This window comes from Rhinatrema bivittatum, chromosome 3 (assembly GCF_901001135.1).
Source record: "Rhinatrema bivittatum chromosome 3, aRhiBiv1.1, whole genome shotgun sequence".
Taxonomy (NCBI): Eukaryota; Metazoa; Chordata; class Amphibia; order Gymnophiona; family Rhinatrematidae; genus Rhinatrema; species Rhinatrema bivittatum.
Window position 1 is genome coordinate 125,541,640 of NC_042617.1, and position 21,597 is coordinate 125,563,236.

General features: G+C 44.6%; 2 protein-coding genes across 4 annotated transcripts in view; one reads left to right on the forward strand and one right to left on the reverse strand.

The window, feature by feature from the left end:
* The window catches only part of PEX13 (peroxisomal biogenesis factor 13), a 39,487-nt gene extending 23,339 nt beyond the window's left edge, over positions 1-16,148 (reverse strand). Inside the window, exons 1-3 of the mRNA XM_029593717.1 lie at positions 15,931-16,148; positions 6,145-6,836; positions 3,456-3,581 (exon numbers count right to left, since the gene is read on the reverse strand). Coding sequence (XP_029449577.1) covers positions 3,456-3,581; positions 6,145-6,836; positions 15,931-16,010 — 898 coding nt within the window. The 5' untranslated portion in view covers positions 16,011-16,148. The remainder of the gene's footprint in view (positions 1-3,455; positions 3,582-6,144; positions 6,837-15,930) is intronic.
* The window catches only part of PUS10 (pseudouridine synthase 10), a 151,811-nt gene continuing 146,323 nt past the window's right edge, over positions 16,110-21,597 (forward strand). Inside the window, exons 1-2 of one of the 3 annotated variants that reach the window (XM_029593715.1) lie at positions 16,124-16,205; positions 16,328-16,400. Coding sequence is in view for 1 of the 3 variants with exons in the window: in XM_029593713.1 (XP_029449573.1) it covers positions 16,189-16,205 (17 nt within the window). In the remaining 2 variants the exon portion in view is untranslated. Of the gene's footprint in view, positions 16,206-16,327; positions 16,401-16,438; positions 16,530-21,597 lie in introns of those variants that run through there. The other 2 variants (XM_029593713.1, XM_029593714.1) reach the window with 2 other exon arrangements.

The following is a 21,597-nucleotide window of genomic DNA, read 5'->3' on the forward strand; positions in this document are numbered from 1 at the left end:
ATGCTCCCTAAGGTACCCGACAGAGTTTGAACAGTTCTGAAAAGAAGACCGGTCCAATACTGACAAGTCTGTGAGTACAAAGCTGATGCACACCTATCTCAGATTCATAGCTGTAATTGCTGCCAAAGGTGCTTCTAACAAGTATTTACTCCTGGGGGAATTCTGCGCAAAAAAATACTTAAAATTCTGTGCACACATTTTCTAAATTCTGCACATTTGTCAAAATAACTTTTTTTTTTTTGCAAATTATCAGTCATATGTTTTCTCTCACATAACATCTGTAACACACATTATGTCTCCCCCACATACAACTCACTCACACACACTCTTCCTCTCCCCCTCATACATATACACAGACTCCCAGGCAGACATCTACCTACCCACCCACACTTAGAAACATAGAAACATAGAAACATAGAAATGACGGCAGAAGAAGACCAAACGGCCCATCCAGTCTGCCCAGCAAGCTACGCAGTTTATCCATTTTTTTTTTTTTATCTTCCCCCCCACCCCTTTTTTTCTCCCCCTCCCCCGTCACTATTGGCTTCCAGCACCCTCCGGCCCCAATTCCCTTCCACCCCTCCACCAATGCCCTTCCACCCCTTCCACCAATGCCCTTCCACCCTCCACCCTCCACCCTCCACCCTTCCACCCTCCACCAATGCCCTTCCACCCCTCCACCAATGCCCTTCCACCCCTCCACCAATGCCCTTCCACCCTCCGGCCCCAATTCCCTTCCACCCCTCCACCAATGCAGGTGGAGGGGTGGAAGGGAATTGCTGGCTCACACATACTCTGAAAGCCTAGGCCTCTTTTTCAGCCACCAGCGGGATGACGTCTGCTGGCAGCCCCCGAGTCCTCTTTCTCTTTCACCACGGTGGGGGTGGCATGAGAAGAGGTAAACAGGAACAGCAGAGGTTAAAGGAGGATTCATATCTCCACCTGCTCTAGGCCAAGGTAGCAACCCATAGCACGGCACTGGACAGCTGAGCAGATAACCTCTGCTGATACTGACTCAGGAAGCTAGCTCCAAGCCTCACATGCAGCAGCAGGAGTTGCATTTAACCAAACATCTCCAGCTGCTATAGGCCAGTTTGGTTAAACTCAACCTCTGCAGATGAAGTCAGAGTCCGCTCAGCTGTCCATTGCCAGAGCACACATATAAAAGGCTGCAGACCGCTGGTCCAGAACAAATGGAAAATATGAATCCCCACTTGACCTCTGCCCCTGTCCCCATTCACCTGCTCTTGACCTCTGCCTCATCCCCATTCACCTGCTTTCCCCTCATACCTAGAGCCCCCAATAGAAACACTCTCCTGGCCTTCGCGCAGTGAAGTTTGATAACATCGCCCGTGCCGTGATGCCTCCGCACACTTCCAGTGAGGCTTCCTCGTCCGGCAGGTGCGCATACTACCATAGCAGTCTTGGGGGCAGTGGAGCCGAGACTGCTATGCTAGGCGAGAGAGGAAATCTGCGAGAAGGGAGAATTCTGCGTTCTGCAGTAGCGCAGAATTCCCCCAGGACTAAAGTACTGACTCAAGGGTGTGGAGACTTATCCAATTGCTGGGATTTCAGTTTTGTTTTTCTTTGTTCCCCCATAAAAAATGTTTGGCCCTGAAAAGTGTGGCGTGTTGATGAGCGAAAAAAACCATCATTTAAATGCACGCAAGTCTGAAACACAGACAACAAAACGCAAAAATGTTTTATGGTGTAGGCTTTTGATAGCCATTGTACCTCTATATCGCCCCAGACTTGTCTCTTTTTCAAGCTGGAGAGTCTGAGTTCCTAATCATCTTTTTTGCCTTATTCTAGAAGTACTACAGTGTGTTTGAGATGAGGTGACAGAACTACACATAGTATTCATCACATGGGCACAGTATGTTTGCAAAGTTTCTCAGTTCCTAACATTGTACAATATTAACTTTTTTACCAGTTACACATTGTGCTTATACTTATGGAGAATATCCACGATAACTCTAAGATTTCTTGCCTGAGTAGAACTGACCTAACAAGAGCTCATTCTTTGTGTATGAAGTTTGGAGTATTTTCCCCCATAAGCACTGCGTTGCTCTTACCTATGCTGAAACTCATTTGTCACTTTACTACTCACTCAGTTCTGACACATCCTTTTGTAGCTCTTCACAGGGCCAGTTCATCCATTAAACATGCTGGGAGATTGTTTACAGCGACACAGTTCTGGGGGGGCAGCATCAAGGGCTTCACTAGGCATGAGCACAAATGATTCTACCCAAATGACTACTGGCCAGTGCCCTGAATCTCAAGCAGCAGAGAAAAGCCCTCTGCTTCCTGCTCCTCCCCTCCCAGGCAGTGCACAAGGAACAGGAGGGGGAAGGAGTAAGGCTGGAACAGAGCAGAACAAGGAAGATTTAATACAAAACATGAAAAGTTAAGTCCCTTAACCTGGTCTGCTGGACCTGTGAATTTTCATGCTAGACGACAGGTGCAGGAATGACCTCACGAGAGCTAGAGGAAGCACAGCTGGAGTAATGCACTCAGTCTCCATGGTAGGAACGTAAGAGAACAATGCACATAGCAATAAAAGTATGCAATCCCTGCTCAATGCATATAATGAAGCTGCAGTCTCTCAGAGTCTATTTTACTACAAAACTACATGGATGTACTGTAAGGTGACACAGATCTGGAAAAGGAAATGTTGACTTTAGTTATCCTTCAAGTAAATTACCAGTTGATTGGCCGAAGTCTTGCTTTTTGAGAGCAACAATTTATATATATATATATATATATATATATATATATTTCTGTGCACCCTCCAACTTAATATCATGGCGATATTAAGTCAGAGGTCCCGAAGAGTAAATAAAAAAGAAAAAATTTTAAATGGGCTGGTGGCTGTCAGGTCGAAAACCAGGCGCTCAATCCCACTGACAGCCGCCACTCCGGGTCAAAAGGAGGCGCTAGGGACGCGCTAGTGTCCCTAGCGCCTCCTTTTGCCCGTTTTTTACCGCACCACCTAATTTAAATACAGAATCGTGCGCACAGGCGAGTGGCATGTGCGCACGCTGGGAGAGCGGGCGTTCGTCTGCTCTCCCGCGGACTTTACTGAATCGGCCCGCTTGTTTGGTCTATTAATGTTTGGTTTAATTGTATGTATTTTAATTAATTTTTATTGTAATCTTATTTTATGTATGTTTATTGTTAACCGTTTTGATTAATCCTCAAATTGTAAAAGCGGTATATAAACATTTTTAAATAAATAAATAAAATAAATATGTGAAAGTTACCAATCCTTGTTTGGCACCACTAGATCTGTAAAATTGTATTTACAATTTCTCTAAGAAAAGCAGATGCAATGTTGCAAACCTAGAACTGTATCAGCCTATTTGGAGTTGTTGTAGTTCAGTAGCAAACCTACATACAAACCAGAAAATGCCAAGGTCATCATCCCATCCATATGGCCCATGTAAAAATCTTACCTTTCGGCGCCAAGTTAAGCATATCGCCAGCATGGAAAGAAATCTCTTCTTCACAAGTAGCACTGAAGTCATATTCTGCTCTTCCAACCACATGGTCATCTTCTCCACTTGCCCAATTAGTAGTTGCTTAACACAAAACAAAATGGTAATTAAAAGAAACCCAACAGAGTAGCTACGTAGAGTTCAGCATTGAAACCCAAAATGATAGCAGATACAGAAATCAAAGTCAACTAGTTTTCTCATTTCCACCTTCCTATTGTGATAACGCGGACTATTTCATTTTCAAATTCCTGACTGTCCAGATCTTTACAAGACTGAGGCTGAGGACTGATCCAACATTTTTCCTTAGCCCCTGAGCCTTGGCTGTATCAGAAAGTCAGACTTCTGACATAGGACTCCCAGAGAAACGAAAGCTTGGGCACCTTCGTAAGCAATGCTAATAGCATATTATTTGGTACTGGGGAGGAGGGGAAAAAGACCTTCACATGTGTCTGAAAACTCTGAAACTGAATTTAGAATGCAAGCATAATATATATATATTTCACATCATCAAGTTATTTGCACATACTATGTACAACCGACCGCTGAACAGCACAAAGCAGGAGATGGAAGGGGAGGGGAGGGCCAATTCCAGCAAACCAACAGAGGAGTAAAGGAATCAAATCATAGCTCCCACCAGTTTCAAGGCAGTGGAAGGCACAGGTTTAATTCTTTTACGTAAATAAAACTTTGGGTATTGTTTGAATATGTAAAATATGGAGCTATTTTCACCAGTACCAGTATAGTTTTGTGCTATATAGGACAGAAAAAAAAATCTGTGCTCACATATAAAGAGGTGGCATATGTGGTATGATAAAAGGCTTGAGAGTGATCGGTGCTGTGCTACAAGCAAACTCTGTGACTAAATCCTACTTCCTAATGTACTGTATGCCAGTAGAGTCTATATCTTTGTCCTCCCTATAGTCCTTGAAATCCATTTTGTTATGTTTTACAGAATACAAAAGACAGGTAAGTGGCAAAGAATTTGCACACTGCTCGTAAGTTAATGGGGTATAACAGATCTAGAAGCATGACAAAAGCATAGGAGGGGAACTAAAATTGTGAATGAAAAGAATATGAGATTTTGATTGAGAGAAGATGGGATGATTAATGCCTAGGCAAGTGGTTCCCAAACCTATGGACAGGATGGTATCCCCAAGCCAATCACGTTTTTAAGATATCCACAATGAATATGCATGAGATATATTTGCTTAAAATGGAGGCAATGCATACGCATATGTCTCATGCATATTCACTGTGAATATCCTGAAAACCCAACCAGCTGGTGGCTCCCGAGGACAGATTTGTTAACTACTGGCCTAGGTTAACGTGGAGGTTAAGATAGAACAAAGCAGTTTTTAGAAGTTGAGTGCAACAATCTCCAAGAAGCAAAATAGCACTGGCCCTTTAAAAGTGGCTGTTGCACAGGAAACATTAAGCAGTCTCTGAAAATAAGGGAAGGTGTTTATTGCACTTTTCGGCCACTTCAAAGTAGATTACATTCAGGTACTGTACGTATTTCCCTGTTCCCAGATGGTTCACAATCTGAGGGCCTGATTTAACTAAAGCTTTTCTGCCATTCTGTGTCTATGGGAAAAATGCTTTGTAAATAAGGCCCTGAGTTTTTACCTGAGGCAATGGAGCGTAAAGTGACTTGCCCAAGGAGTGGCAGTGGGATTTGAACCCTGGCTCGCAATCTGCTGCTCTAACCACTGGGCTACTCCTCCACTCCCCCATACGAGGCTTGAGTACCTGCCTAACACATCAGTACTGATCCAACCCACAGATCAAGGAGCTAGACAACATTCAAACACTTAATCTAAGTGAATCTTTTGGTTACTCATAACAGACAAAGACAATTAGAGAGAGGTCTGCTGAAATTACAACATCATGAATGCCACTGACAACACTGTTGAGTCCTGAGAGGAACTCAAACCATCAGTTTTGAACAGTGGGTGAAAGATGATGTGTAACGCCTCACTCTAGGTACAATTTTAAGCTGGATGCTCAGTCCTGAAACCCTGGTATGGCTCCTTTCATGGGGGGAAGAGAAATACCTGTTAGAGTAAAAGAGGAGAGTTTGTTGCAGCTAGCTTTCCTACTTCCCCCTCCCCAAAACATGAAACATTGCTCCCATGGACAATAATGGGAGCCCTGGAGTTGCTGCGGCACTCTGGCCTGGATTTATGCCATCCTGAAGAAACGACTATTTGGAACTGTGGGCTTGAAAAGAATAAAAGGTGAGCATGTGTCTGAGTGAACGGATATTTAGGGAATGCCTGTGGGAAGAATGAAGGACGAAAGTGGATCGTCTATATTAACAAATTCTGTGCACTCTGCATATCTTTTTTCAGTCCATGACAATTATTTTCAATTTTGGTCAATTATATGCTTTTGTGACAGTTGCTATTTGCTCGAGAGGTCAAAAAGATTTTGGATGCATCAAGCCACAAGCAAAATATTTATGAATCACCCCAGAGATGGCATCCATGCAGCATGTCTGTTATGCATGTTATTGAATCCTCAATGACAGGACTTTACTGCAGAGAGAAAACGGAGAGCGTGTGTGGAAGGAAGGGGATGAGTAGTAGGCACTGGACAGCACAATGTATAGTACAGTATATAGATTAATTCTTCTTAATATTCTTACCAGTCTCTTCTTCGCTGCATGTGGACAGTAGCTTCCAAATGAGATAAGGACCCCCAAGAATCACAGCAAAGAACAAGAAGATAGGCCATGATTTAGATGAGTTAGTTAATCCTTCTTCAGAGCCAATACGAGCCACAGTCCCTGCACTTTCTGCCCATAAATCCTCATTTTCGGAGCTCTTGCGGAGTCTCATCAGCTGCAACAGCCTTCTGTAAAGGTATCTGATAGTTCTGACTAAAGCAAAAGCTGAGAACACTTTAGCGAAGTGTATTTTCAATCTGGAGAAATGATTAGCTACGTCCAGTACAGCCCTGAAGCTGTTATAGACAGCTGAAAAGGTTGCATCCATCATCATGCTGACCGAGGAAAAGGCATGGACAATGCTTTCGATGGAGTGAAATGCACCTCTGCTGCTTTCTTCAGCCTGCTGAACAAACCTGCTGGGAGGAAGATCATCTGTCCGGAAGCGGTTGTACCCCAGCCCACCATAACTGTAGGGGCTGTAGCTTCCATACAGCGAGCTCCCATATGTGCTGTAGGCTGGAGGAAAGGAACTGTAGGCAGGTCTGAAATTGCTGAAGCTGCTCCCATGACCTGTCTGCTGTGATGGTCTTGGCAGGATAGGTGGAGGCACTCGTGTAAGTGTGGGCTGTCCAGGTCTGGTCAGCAGGTTAGTCCCCAAGTCGCTGGATCTAGGGAAGTTCACACATTCCAAGTCAGTGTCCAGAAAAGGAAGAGGCGAACATACAGAACACAAAGAATCCTAGCTCTAATGACTAGGCCTCTGGGTTTTATGGTACATTATGCTTTTTCAACAGAAATTTTCCATATTTCATTTCAAGAAAATAAAATCTTAACCGATGGCCTGGCTTAATGAAGGCTGCAGATTGCCATGCGGAGGATCTGGGTTTGATTCCTGAGCCCGCTCTCTGCAACTTGGGGTTTGCAGGGGCTGGGAATGCTGTGGAAGCAGCATTCACAGTCCCCGAGAGGAGGAAGTGTTAGCCACCCCATAACCATGGCCACATGTACTGACAGAGGATTGTTGCTGCAACAGGCGCAATGAGTTGTAAGGAGACAGAACTAGGGAGAAGAGCCCAAATGGCTGCAAATGAAATCTTATCGTGCAGTAGAGACCAGTTCCAACTGAGCTGGAAGCCTGAAGGAACAGGAGGAAACAGCCAGACAAAAACAAACAAAACCTTCTCCCCCTCTCTCCATACACAGGTTTCTAAAGCTATCGGGATTACAAGTGTTTCTATTCACATTTAAAACAAACTAAAATGCTTTAAACTTTGCCCCATTTCTAATTACTCGGTGCCAAAGTGTGTGGGGAGGTGTTTATAGCTTGACTGCAGCTTTTAGCATGTGCAGAAGTATTTGAACTGGCTTTCAGCCCAGAAGGAGAGCTGTAAAGTTGACTGTTTGTACTGTTTTCTGAGAACGTCTCCAATACTGAAGATCCAAGATCTGTCATAGAACTTTTAAACTAGTTTTCTGTCACTCTTGTGAGGTTTCTCACAGAACATATTAGGTGTTCTTTCCTGTGCTGCAAGATTTGGAAGCTGAAGGACAAGAAATTTGGGTGCTTTTATTGAAAAATAAGGTTAAACAACTAACTTAGAGCAAATGATCTTACAATTTATTTCACACTTTCACTACAACTGTATTAGCCGAAATTAGATGCAGTATTTATTAGAGAAACACAGTCACATGAACAGAGCATAATGAACTCTGGCATCTGCCAGCATACAGTTTGGACTTAGCCTGCAGCTCTTCAGGGCCAATGCAGCTTTTGCACTACAGCAGAAGGTAGCCCTTTGGCTACATGCTGCTGTGTGGAGGGACCCAAGCTTCAATGCCTGGGGCGTGGAAGAGCTGACCCAGAGGCTGGGGATACTGTGGAGGCAATGTTCACAGCCTCTAGGATAGGGAGTCTCAGTCATTGTGCAATGCTGACACCTAGTGGATGGAGTTAGGACTCATGGCTGTAGGGTTAGGGAAGGAGCCTTGGCACATGTCATCCTGTCCCCCTTCCTCCCATTCAATGAGTCAAGGACCATCTCTACAGCAACTGGACTAAAGTAAGTTGCATATTAAATATACATTTGTATGTTACCTTATCACAACGAAGCCATTTTCTAGTATTCATTGTGTGTCCAATTATTTTATTTTATTTTTTATAGAAAGGAATCTTAGTGATAGAATTTGGGAAAGGGAAGAAGTAGGGGAGGCGTTCTGAGGAATGAGAAGAGGGTGATCTCAAATGAGGAATCTCAGGGATGAAGGGCAGAGGGATAGAAAATGGAGGGAATATTGAGGTGCAGAGGAATGGGAGAAGGGAAGAGGAACAAGGAGGGGAGGAGAAAGGGAAGAGGGATACTGGAGAGGGAGGGAGAATCCACATTCATCTCTCTCCACTTGACACTGATCCCCTCTCTCTCTTTCACACACAACCTACGCCCCCTTGAATCCCCCCCCCTCTCTCTCCACATCTCACCATACTCTCAACCTTCACCCTGCTCCAATCCCCTTACTCACTCACTCTCCCCCCAATGCACCCAATCCAGACTTAGTGCTGAAGGACAGTAGCAAAGCGGCACCTCAAACGCATCCTCCTCTGCTGCCTGGGACTGGAGTGCTATGTTTTGAACTGTGCAGAACTAAGGTGTCCTGCATGGTTCCCAGCATGACACTCCAGTTCCAGGAAGCAGAGGAGGAAGATGCGGCTCAAGGTACTACACTGCTGCTGCCTTCCTAATGCCAAGCCTGAATTGACATGGCACGAGATGGTGAGAAATGCATAGGCTGCAGCTGCTTCCACCCAGTCCGTGGTTTCCTGCAACAATGTTCGGATTTTGCAACCTTTACTACGGGTATCATGGAAAATTGGGGGCCTTGAAAAAGGAAAATAGGTTCTTTCCTGCTAATTTTCGTTCCTGTAGTACCAAGGATCAGTCCAGACTGCTGGGTTATGCCTCCCCTTCCAGCAGATGGAGTCAGAGAAAAGCTGAAAAACACCCCCAGATAACCTGGTGTGCCACCTGCAATCCCTCAGTATAATCAATAGCAAAGCAGAATGAAGTAAGTTTAAAACAACTAATGACTAGATCAAGAGAATTTAGCTGAACAATAACCTGTAAAAACTATGTACAGGACAAGAATATGGATTGAAATGCTTCCATGGATAAGCTTGCTTGCATATCTGCAGATTCGTCGAAAAAAACTGCAGAGAGAAAAAACAAACCCAACAGAGCGGATTCTCCTGAACACTATACCCCTGGGCGGGCGTCTGGACTGATCCTTGGTACTACAGGAACGAAAATTAGCAGGTAAGAACAAATTTTCCTTTCCCTGTACATACCAGGATCAGTCCAGACCACTGGGATGTACCCAAGCTGCCCTAAATGGGGTGGGACCCGGAGAGTCCCGCTCGAAGCACACTGCTGCCAAAAGAATCAATATCCAGAGCCCGAACATCCAAACAGTAATGCTTAGCAAACGTGTGCAAAGATTTCCAAGTAGCTGCCCTGCAAATCTCTTGTGGGGAAACACATTGGCTCTCTGCCCAAGATGCCGCTTGAGATCTGATTGAATGAGCCTTAAGGCCATCTGGCACTTGCCGCCTGTGACATATGTATGCCGAAGCAATAGTAGTCTTTGAAGCCTTACACTCTTCCATAAGACAAAAAGATGATCTGACAATTGAAAAGCATTAGTTACTTCCAAGTACCACAGAAGTATCCTGCGGACGTCCAGTCTCCTCAAATCCTGTGCCTGAGGAGAATTCCTATCCAAATCTGGAAAAGCCGGTAACTCAACTGACTGATTTACGTGAAATGCCGATACAACCTTCGGCAGAAAAGAAGGCACCGTCTGAAGTGAAACTCCAGAGTCCGAGATTCACAAGAACGGTTCTCTGCAGGTCAACACTTGAATCTCCGAAATTCGTCTGGCTGAACAGATAGCCACGAGGAACACCGCTTTCAGTGTTAAATCTTTCAACGTAGCCTGCTTGATAGGCTCAAAGGAAGGACCGCAAAGCCCATGGAGAACCAAATTCAAATGCCACGAAGGGACACACTGCATGCACTGGTGGGCGTAAATGTTTGGCTCCCTTAAAAAATGCACCACATCCGGATGTCCTGCAATGGATGTACCATCAACCTTACCTCTTAAGCAGCCTAACACCGCTACCTGAAACCGGAGCAAGCTATATGCCAGTCCTTTCTTTAAGCCTTCTTGCAAGAACATGAGAATGTCCACAATAGTGGCCCTGCGAAGGGACACCTTTAACCCACTGCACCAGGAATCGAAAACCTTCCACACCCGAATATAGGTGAGAGAAGGACAGGTCTTTCGCGCGCGTACGAGAGTGGTAATCACCGCATCCGGATAGCCCTCTCTCTCTCAACTGTCTCCTCTCATAAGCCAAGCTGCTAGACAAAAGCGAGCTGCCTGATCGAAAAATACTGGACCCTGACGGAGTAAATTCGGTAGGTGACCGAGACGCAAGGGACCGTCTACGGCCAAGTTGATCAGGTCTGCGAACCACGGCCTCTGCGGCCACTCTGGAGCTACGAGAATAACCGGCCCCCGGTGGGACTCTATTCACCTTAAGACCTTCCCCACTAATGGCCACGGAGGAAAAACAGAGGAGCGCTTTGTGAGGCCTTGGAAGGAACAGGGCATCCACTCCTTCCGACCCGTGCTCCCTTCTGCGACTGAAGAAACGAGCCGCTTTTGCATTCAGCCGAGTCGCCATAAAATCCAGCCGGGGGACTCCCCACCGGTGAGTCAAGAGCTGCATCGCCTCCTTGGACAGTTCTCATTCGCCGGGATCTAGCTTTTGCCGACTGAGAAAATCTGCCTGGACATTGTCCACTCCGGCTATGTGGGACGCCGCCAACCGGGTCAGATTGCGTTCCGCCCAGGCCATCAACTTGTCTGCCTCGGCGGCCACCAGCCGATTCTTTGTACCCCCTTGATGATTTATGTAAGCCACGGTGGTCGCATTGTCAGATAGGATCCTTACCAAATGATGCTAGATTAGCGGGAGAAAATGGCGCAGCACTAGACAAACCGCCCTTGTCTCCATCCGATTTATGGAGCACGTGGACTCCCGAGCTGTCCATTGACCTTGTGCTGATCACGACTGACAGACTGCCTCCCAACTGGAAAGGCTGGCATCCGTTATCACAATCATCCACTGGGGATTCTCTGGGTCCATTCCCTGAAGCAAGTGATCGGGGACCAACTAACCATTCTAGACTGGTCCTGGCTGGATCCAGGAGAGGCAAGGGCAAGTGGAACTCTTCGGACTTGGGATCCCAACGGGAAAGCAACGCCCTCTGCAAAGGTCTCATATGAGCAAACGCCTAGGGAACCAACTCCAGAGTAGATGCCATAGAACCAAGAACTTGTAAATAGTCCCATACCTTGGGCAAAGGAAGGGCCAACAGACGTCGAACCTGAGACAGTTTGCCCATCCTCTCCCGAGGCAGGAAAACCTTGCCTACAGATGTGTCGAAACGTGCTCCCAGAAATTCCAACACCTGGGATGGTATCAGTTGGCTCTTGGCGTAATTGACGACCCATCCGAGCGAATGGAGGCGGTGCAAAACCGACTGAACCTCCGAAACAGGGTTTGAAGAATCACCTGTTGCTTCGCCTGAGACCCGCAAGGAGACACCAGGAATAGATCCCGAAGCGGGCAAGCAAAATCCAAAGCGTAACCGTCTTCTATGATATCTAGAACCCACTGGTCCGATGTAACCTTAACCCATTCCTCGCGAAAAAGGGAGAGCCCCCCTCCCTCCCCCCCCCCCCCCCCCGATCTCCGTAACGGAGGAATGGGCCAGAGCATCTTCATTGGGAAGCCTTGTTGGAGGAGAAACTTTGTGAGGTTCCGTCGCGCTGAGGCCGCCTACCACGAAAGGAATGAGCCCAAGCCTGAGACCTTGTGACAATTGCTGAGGAGCAAAGGACGAGCCCCTACCCGTATGGAAATGGCACTGACCCTGAAGGGGCAACACGGCCTGGGCTTGTAAACCTTGTTGTCCCCTAAAGACTTAATAAGTTGCTCCAGCTCATCTCCAAACAGCAGCTTTCCCTTGAACGGAAAAGAGCCCAGCTGAGACTTAGAAGAGACATCAGCCGGCCAATTACAGAGCCACAGAAGTCTTCTCGCTGAAACCACAGAAGACATAGTGCACGCAGAAGTACGCCTGTTCTACCTCCGCCGGAGGAAGCTCCTGAGTTATGAGCAATTGCTGAACCCTTCTAAGGATAGCTCTCTGCAGGAGACTACTACAGACGGCCGCCCTCACTCCAAGTGCTGATACCTCAAATATCCGCCTCAGGAGAACTTCCAGCTTCCTATCCTGGAAATTCTTGAGAGCTGCCCCTCCTGTCACCAGAATCGTTGTGCGCTTGGCTATGACCGACATGGCTGCGTCCACCTTAGGAATCTTAAGAAGATCCAAGGACTCATCCGGTAGCGGGTAAAGTTTTTCCATGGCTCTACTAACCCGTAAAGTGACTTCAGGCGCATCCCATTTCCGGGTCATAAGCTGTAAAAGCATCAGGTGGAAAGGAAAGGTTCGGGGAGGAGCCCACAGACCCGATAAAACAGGATCCCCTGAAGAAGAATCCGCCACCGGCTGCAGAGCCTGTATATCCAGTTCCGCTAGCACATGAGGAATCAAGGAGTCTAGCTCCTCCCTGCAAAACAACGAGAGAACTCGAGGATCATCTCCCTCCACCGGAGCGGCAGTGTCCACATCATCGCTCATGTCCACCGTGGAGGGATCCGGGAACGCGGGATATGGAAGCGTGGAAGGCATCTGGACCTCCTCGGCAGGGACTGGGCGGGGAAGACGGGTCCTAAAAGTCCCCTGACCCTCTGCAGGCCTAGGGATCTTAGCTGGAGAATACTGCCAATCTAAGTCTGCCTCAACTTCCATATAAACCTTGTGAAGCAGTAATACAAACTGCAAAGAAATGAGGTACGGCAGGGGGAGGAGATGAATCAGGCTCCAAATCGCGAGGTCTTTGAGTGCTCAAAGAAGGCAGGGAAAGCGAAGGAAAATCCCCTCCTCCTGAGCAGCATCGGTACCTGAATCGGGTAAAATGGCTGCCGTTACCGCACTTATCGGGGACGGGGCAGGCCTCTGCTTCTGAGCTGACTCATGGCTTCCTAAGCCGCACGATCGCGGCAGAGCTGATCTTTAACCTTTTTTTTTTAACTCGGAGCCTCTCAACCAGGGGAATGAACATCCATGGGCTTAATCTACAGGTATTAGCACCCACCAGAGGAATCGAGACATCTCTGGACCTGTATTGGGGGGGGGGGGAGAGGGGGGGAGGGGAGGGACCGGCCCACCGGTAAATCCCCCCCAACTCACTGGGCTGAGTAAAGATTCTCCGGATATTAAGGTCTTAGGGCCGAAGCCCAGCCTTGCCTGCTATTTTCAAGTGCTCTGTACACTATTCCCTTTTTCTTTCTGTGTCTTTTTTTTTTTTTTTTACTTACTACAAGTTGATCTAGTCAAAGGCACTAAGGTTATAAGAAACTCTTTAGACTTATTAAGTAATCAAATCAAGAATTCTGCAAAGGATCAGGACCGCAGATTATTATTATTTTTTTTTTTATACCGCTTTTATACTGAAGGATTGCCAGTGGCACACCGAGTTATCTGGGGGTGCTTTTCAGCTTTTCTGACTCCATCTGCTGGAAGGGAGGCATAACCCCAGCGGTCTGGACTGATCCTGGTACATACAGGGAACTTCTCTTTAACATTAAAATGTAAGGAAAACTGGTTCTTGGAGAATTCTCATTAAATGCCAAAGGTCAAGTGTATTACATTACACTTTCTGGTTAATAACTGAAATAAAACAAGCCAGATCACCAGATTAGGGTTCAGCCCTTTTCAGTCTATATCTAGAGCCAGTTCCATGCAAACTGAATTTTTTTTAAAGCAGGTGATTTAATTCTCCTCTTTTGGCATCATCAAAGTCTCAGTGGGGTCAGATGACAGGATGAACATGTATTACAATAGTCAAAAGACCATCCTCTACTTATGGATCTGACCCATTTTAGCCAAAAGGAGATTAAGAAAAGATACCAAGTTTCCAGAAAGGCCTGGCCTGCCCTCTGCCTGATGTTCTTTCTGCTTTGGGCTTACAAACTATATGTAATTAGCTGGTTTTCCTTTTTCCTTCTCATTCCAAGTTCAATTTTCCTTGTTACATGTAACTGCTATTTCCGCACTATTGTTCAAGTTTAAGTTTATTTTGCACTCCTGTTTCATGTGAACCAGCATGATGGGACTATTGTCTTGAATGTTGGTATATAAAAAAACTTAAATAAATAAAATAAATAAACTCCTGAATTACATTTGTATTCTGCCCAAATTACACTTTTCTGTACTTGTCAGAAATTGCCTAAGGCCAGCCAAACAAGTAAATGCTGGAGGTTATTTTATTAAATTAGGACTTTTAAAAAACAGCAGTTGCAAAATGTAAATCTACAGCACTTATGAAACCCACTTTAGACTGTCTAGAGAAGAGAGAGATGGCTGGGTGGTTTCTAAAGCACTACAAACATCTAGTAGTGTTACAGAAATGACTGAATTCAATAAAGCATGGGACAAGCACAGGAGATCTCTGAAGGCATGGTAGGGATTGTAGAGCTGGGCAGTTGGTGTAAATAGGCAGATTAGACAGGCAGTATGTCTATCATTTTTCTAGCAGCATTAATACTAAAGCAAAGATAAAGGCATCCTCATTTGTTGTTTCCTTTTTTATTTAAGTATTTTGTGTCAGAAGCACTTTGATTAAAAAAAAAATACCTTGGAAGGTTGTGGTCATTAAGTTAGGCATGCTTGTCCACATATTTCTTAACTTTAATTCTGCAAAACTGCTGCTTTAAAAAAAAATCAAAGCCCTTATGAAGGATAACTCTGGAAATCTAATTACAGATGTATGAATTTAGCCAAATAATCAGCTACAGCTTATTTAATGAGCCTTATTTCTATACAACAAGTGGACTAGCAATAACCACAATTCTTTGCCAGGGAGGCAAAAAGGCTCAAGTAAGTCAGAAAATAACATTTCCCTATGGCTTCTAAATATTCTGAGCTGACACTCAACAGATCCATGCCTAGAAAATAGGAGCCTTAAGCTCCGGGTAGAACTTCTTATAATAGGTTTCTTTTCAGTTTGTCAGAAATCGGTAATATGAAAACCTCAAACAATATGTACCTTATAAGCAAAAAAGTCTATTACTTAAATATGATCTGTAGCTTTTTGTAATTATTTCTGATTTCGGCCAGGTTTAGCTCAAATAACTTTCTGAGCTTTCTTTTGCATTTCCCTGCTCTACAAATAAACAATAATCCTCAAAACAATTCAATCTGAAGTTGTTTTAAGTTCAATACTTGCTCTGATCTGCAAAACTGGATTCTTTGCGGGCTGGGAGACCTTATACTGCAACAACATGAAAACACCCGAAAATGACATAAGCGTTTGAGCTCACATTAGTCTCTCTCAGATGTTCTATAAAGAAACCTCTGTGGGCTCAGAAGATGGGCTCCATCCTCTTTCGAGACCAATTTGGGTACCACAGCCTGCAAAGAATCTCTAAGGCCAGGCCCAATGCAGCTAGACACGGAACACACAAAATCGTCCTTCCTAACTCAGCAGCTGTTGGAAGGAGCCGCGCTGCCCCCGCCCGGCTCCTTCCCATAGCCCCTCTCCCTAATTCCAATTTGGCTCGCTACTCACTGAAAGCTAGATCGGACGGCGGCAGCGGGACCCAGGGCTCGCCGCTTCTCCCAGGGCTTCGGAGGAGGCTGCGACGCCATCCTGAGCTGCTGCAGCCTGCCAGCCGAATACCGATTTCACCGATCCCAGTCCGTGCCCCCGGGCAGAGTGTCGAGCACCGAGAACAGGGCCTTACTATCCGGGGAGACCGCCGAGCTGCCGAGCACAGCTCATCTGCCAGACGAAGCAGGTCACCTACTCCTCCCGAAAATAGTTTAAATGGACGAAACACTGAGGTAAAACCCAAAAATAGAACGTCTATCCCAAACTTTAGCTTTTTGTCAGCAGAGATATATAGTGTTATTAAAAAAAAAACACCCCAAACCATAAGCTATAAGATTTGTATTGAAAATTGCAGATAGAACATTCATGGGGATTCCGTAACTTCCACTATCTTGGTTTTTGAATGCGGAGAGTTTTCTACATTTGGGGTAAGTAAATAGCTCCGGACACCGTCTGGGAGCGACTGGTAATGGCTGGCAGACGCGCGCAGGCGCATTGCGAGTTATTTGCTTTCCACGAGCTGGAATGCAGTACGGGTGAACCGCATTCTGCAGCAGGTTTGTATTGGGTCCCTTGGGGAGGGCCACTGCTCACTCAGAGCCGATTCTTGCGGGTGGAGAGCCTTTCCAGGATAAGGGTCAAAGCGATCCTTTGTAAACACTGGGAATGACGCTGCTGCACGGCGCAGAACCAAGTAGCAGCAGTAATAATTCGGAGGCAAAAGAGAACCATGCACCAACAGCAGTCCATAGCAAGGATCTGGTAGCAGCAGGATTGGTCTAGGACAGAGATTCCGTGGACTGAATTTCGTGGATATAGATAAATTCAGTTTCTTGTTGATGTGGAAATCTGGAAGATCCGTTAAATCGCATTCTTTGCATATGCCTGATTCTTTCTGTGAATGGACAACGGGGGCTTGCAGACCTCTCCACTGGAGTACTTGATTGACGGTGTTTCAGGGGAGAAGTCTGAGTATCAATTTGCTTGCACAGTTTTCACGTAGTGCATCTTTTGCCTAAGGATATAATTCCAGGAGCACTTAGGAGGGTAAAAAAATTCCACAAAGAAGAAAATCATGCAAGCAAAAACGTGGAACTTTTAACTGCTTTTTACATATAGCATTTTGGAACAAAAGTTTAATAGCACATTTTGCAAAAGTTTTGCACAAACATTGGCTGTGGATTTTCCCCCCTTCCTGAATCTGCAGGAAATTAAATGCTTGGGCAAACTGCAAGATCCGCAGAAAGGGGTTGAAGAAGCTCAAGTAATAATAATCTGTAAGGCTTCAATCTTTGCTAATGACATTTTGTACATCTTTCCTAAGCATTCATAATTCAATAACTTTAGGAAAGTAGAAATAAAAAATAACAAAAATAAAAGTAAGTCTTTCACTCATTGCGTGCTTGGATTGTAAAAAAGGCTGGGTAATGCTGCGTGTTTTAGGGACTTGCATTAGAAAAGTTAAATACCAATAGGGACAGGAAGCTTGCAGTGAAATGTGATATAGGCTTGGGGAAAAGGTGGAATGGAAAAGCATATTTTCTTCAGTCCTTTGGAAGTTGGCTTGGGAAGGAATGCTAAAAACACAAAGGTACAGGAAGAATCATACATTGGTGCATAAGCTGCCACAATTCCTATCATCCTCCTATATTGCTATATGGCTAATTCCATTTAGACTTTTAGATTGTCTAATTTAGAGGCTTACTAAACTGCAATAAATGTATAATGTGCAAAAAACAGCATTTATCCATTATCATGTGATATTTTAAATAAAAACCCACCCTATATAACGAGTTGCTTTTCAAGCATAACATTTTAAAATGCATGCAAAACAGGTCGTTACTAGCAAATTTCTTGCAAATCCAGTAACATGGCTTGCAAAAAATAACGCAAGCTACATTATTTGCCAAAATGTTAGTTGCTACTTAAGAGTTGTAGATAACTTTTTGGTGCCAGCATTGGAATTGTAATGAATGTCTCGAGCTTCTGCACAAAATTTAAAATGCTATAATTCCCCAAAACACCTCACTCCTCGGTAGTCATGTGATAGGGGCCATTTTGAAAAATGACGGCAACCAGCCCAGAACCTGTGGGCTTTCTGTGCTCCACTAGACTACCAGGGATGTTCTCTAAGGCAGTGCTTCTTAGCCCAGTCCTCAGGGCACACTTTACCTGGCAGGTTTTTAGGATATCCACAGTGGATATGCATGAGATAGATTTGCATGCACTGCTTCCATTATAAGCAATTCTATCTCATGCATATTCTTTGTGAATATCCTAAAAACCTGACTAGCTAGGTGTGCCCTGAGGACTGGGTTGAGAAGCAGTGCTCTAAGGTTTGGGGGGTCCAAGGGAAGCCACTAGACTACCAGGGATTTCTTTTAAGGAAGGGGGGAGCCGGAGGAGGGGGGCTGGTGATTAAAATACCACCTACAGCGGTGTTGTATCCTAGGAGGGTGTTGTATTTGAAAGGGCAGGGGTTTGGGTAGGTGATTGGGGATTGGGGTGTTGCCACATGCCTTTCAAATGGGTTTTTTTTTACATTTGGGTCACCTGTGGCTGCTACAAGAGGCTAGAAAAGGGTCTACTCAGAGCCCCGGGGGGTATTATACAAGGTTAGAGGGGTGTTTTGGTCTGCAGGTGGCCCTTTAAGTTGATGGCAGTCCTCTAGAAGGGGACTGTTATTGCATATTTTTATCCCTTTTCCTCGCAATATTTTCTGTGATAAAAAAGTATTGGAGAGAGCTACCACAATATTTTTTTTGTGGGAGGGGAAAAATACTGTGGGAATGCCCCCCACCGTAGTATTTGTCCCCTCCCCTAATAAAGTATCGCAGCTTACTAAATGATCCCATTACTTTGAAGTACATTTCCAGAGATTTTCACAGCAAAATGTAGTGCATCTTTGGCCTAACAGTATCTGTGAAGAAAATATCCTTGATGCATATGTAAAATACATGTAATTGTAATTATGCAGAAGAATACATGTGCATATACTTGTGGACTTGAGTTTTTTAAGGGTTTGCATTAGGAAATTTATATATCAGTAGATACGTTTTTGTGGGGCATGTGACAATCTGTGGGAGGAGGGAATGGGAATCCGAGGACAAATAAAAAGAACTGTGCACATAGCCTTGGGTTGATGCCTTGATGATTGGTGCTGCTGCTCATGACTTTCAAACATGTTCTGATTCATGCCCTTTGTGTTTAAAGGCTCACGTGTCCAAAATTGTTACCAGGGCCAGTTTTAGGGATGGCAAGTAGCACTGTCACTCGGGACTCTCTTTGCGAAGTTAAGTGATGTCATTAAGACAGAGGTTCAAGGAAGTTAGTCCTGGTTGGGCCCACTTTTTAGTTTCTGCCCAGGGATCCAATGTGTTGAATACTGGTCCTGATTGTTGTGTACATTTTTTTGGTAAAACAATATTAGCAAATTGACTTGAAGGCTTTTTTGCAATTATTTTTTGCTCTACTTTTCTCTGAAACTTAAATCTGGCTGTGTATTCCTCGGTGAGCAATAAATCTCTGGAAGACAGCGAGGAAGTGCCCGAGAAACACTGAACAGCAATAGGGGTATTTCCAAAGTGGCTTCAAATGGATACGGGAACAAGGAGGAGAGAGTTGGGATTTATTACTATCCAGAAGAAACCCTCATTCCTTGCCCAGGTTGGAGGACACCACAAGGGTTCCAAGGATTAAATTCATTCCAAGTGTAAATAATATGAACAAATAGTGAGAGCTTACAGTTAGTATTGTTATATTTGGGAACATGACATTTTTATTTAAATGATTAAAGCCTCATGGTACACAACATTAGGATCTTCGAGTGGCCAGCCTGCCTCCCTCCCCACTTGCCCTTCCTCCCTCACCGTTCAGCTCCAAGGAGCCTCAGACCGTGCAGGATTCCAACCAGCTGCAGATTTAATGCAAGCAATTTTGTATTTAGGTGTTAGCAGGCCCAGATTTAAAATGATGGTGCCCAAAAGGCAGAGAACTCAGGGTAGGGGAAATTTCCCCTGGAAATCAGAGAACAGCGGTTGGAGTTCCAGGTTTTGGGTGCCCCAAGGCATGTACCTGTGTTGCCTCTGCCTAAATCCAGCCCTGGCTGTTTGCTGTAGTACCCGTTCCTGTCCTGGATTGCTAATTTTACACTTGCAGTATTTATTTTCAAAGAGTATAGGTGAAAAATATTGTTTATTTGCAAAGATTATAGTAGTATCGGTTTGTTATCTGAAAAGCAAAGTCAAAAAGGGTCAAGTCCAAAATGACCTGCCTACAGGAATTCTAGTCAGTTTAGAGGAGATAGGCCCAGCTGTTCTGGAGGTATAAGTGAATATACATGCATACAGATACTTTGTTTTATATAGATGATATAAAATGATTTGTTTTGTCCATTCTGGCGTGCTCCATCAAACAACAGTTGAACTGTTCCACAGAAGGGATTTTCTCTTTGGGTGCATTTTAAAATTAAACCCTCTCCCCACCATATATTTAAAAAGCAAATGCAAATATAAAGCTTGTAATAAGACCATGGATGTCGCTGCCGATGTGCTTTAATGGAGCTTGATAGTGTGGTTTGGCTTGCTCCGCTCCCCGCATCTCACAGTCCTAAACTTGCTCAGGGTGATGGTCATATGCAGTGAGGCGCAGCAGCAGCTTGGGGCAGATATAGATGATGGTAATGGGAACAGGGTTAGGAACCTGCAGTGCTGCAGACCATTCATCTTTCACTCCCTCCATACTAGAAGCAAGGTGATAAAGAGAAAATAAAGGGGGGAGAAGGAAAGAATGACGTGACACCACAAGCTGTGAGGTGGCTGGACTGCAACCAGCTGGCTCTATCTCCCCAGAGACCAAGCAGGTTGATACCGGCAGGTGGGTGCTGGCGAGGTCACAAGGAAATAGGTGGCTGGGTATTCAGGAAACAACCTCTTTAGTTTTGACAACTTTTTAGAATATTACACAACTTGGCTGCAGTGTTGGATTTAATACGGAAACTTGTATGCTCATCTGTCCAGGATAGTAGAGGACTAAAAAGGACGACAAGAATAGCTGATTTGGATAAGGAGCGATATCCTATAAGCACCCAAGCTTCTACGGCTGGCAGTTGGGATATGTCCTTAGCAGCATAGACAGGAATAAATGAGCAGCCTGGATGGGCCAATTGGTCAAAAACCTCCTAATTCTTTCAAGAAATTAAAAATCTGGATTTTTTTTTCCATACACTGAAATCAGAAATTTTTAAATTTGTTTAAAATTTGAAATTCTACTGAGGTTTACTTTTAAAATGCTGAATGACGGTATATAAAACTCGATAAATAAAATAAATGTAAATGCATTTAAAACATGATCTGAATTTAATGCAAAGTGTCCAGCGAAATAAACTGACATGTCTGTTTATTCTTATTCAACAAAATGTACTGGGAGTGAGCAAAACATCCAGAAACCAGCGCTGATAGGCACTGTGCAAATTCATGTGCTGCACCTTGGTTTTATATTTAAAGTTTGAATAGATTGAATATATATATATATATATATATATATATATATATATATATATATATATATAATGTATTTCAGTAGATGCTGCATTGGTTGTTGTAAACAACATGTGTTAATCAGTTA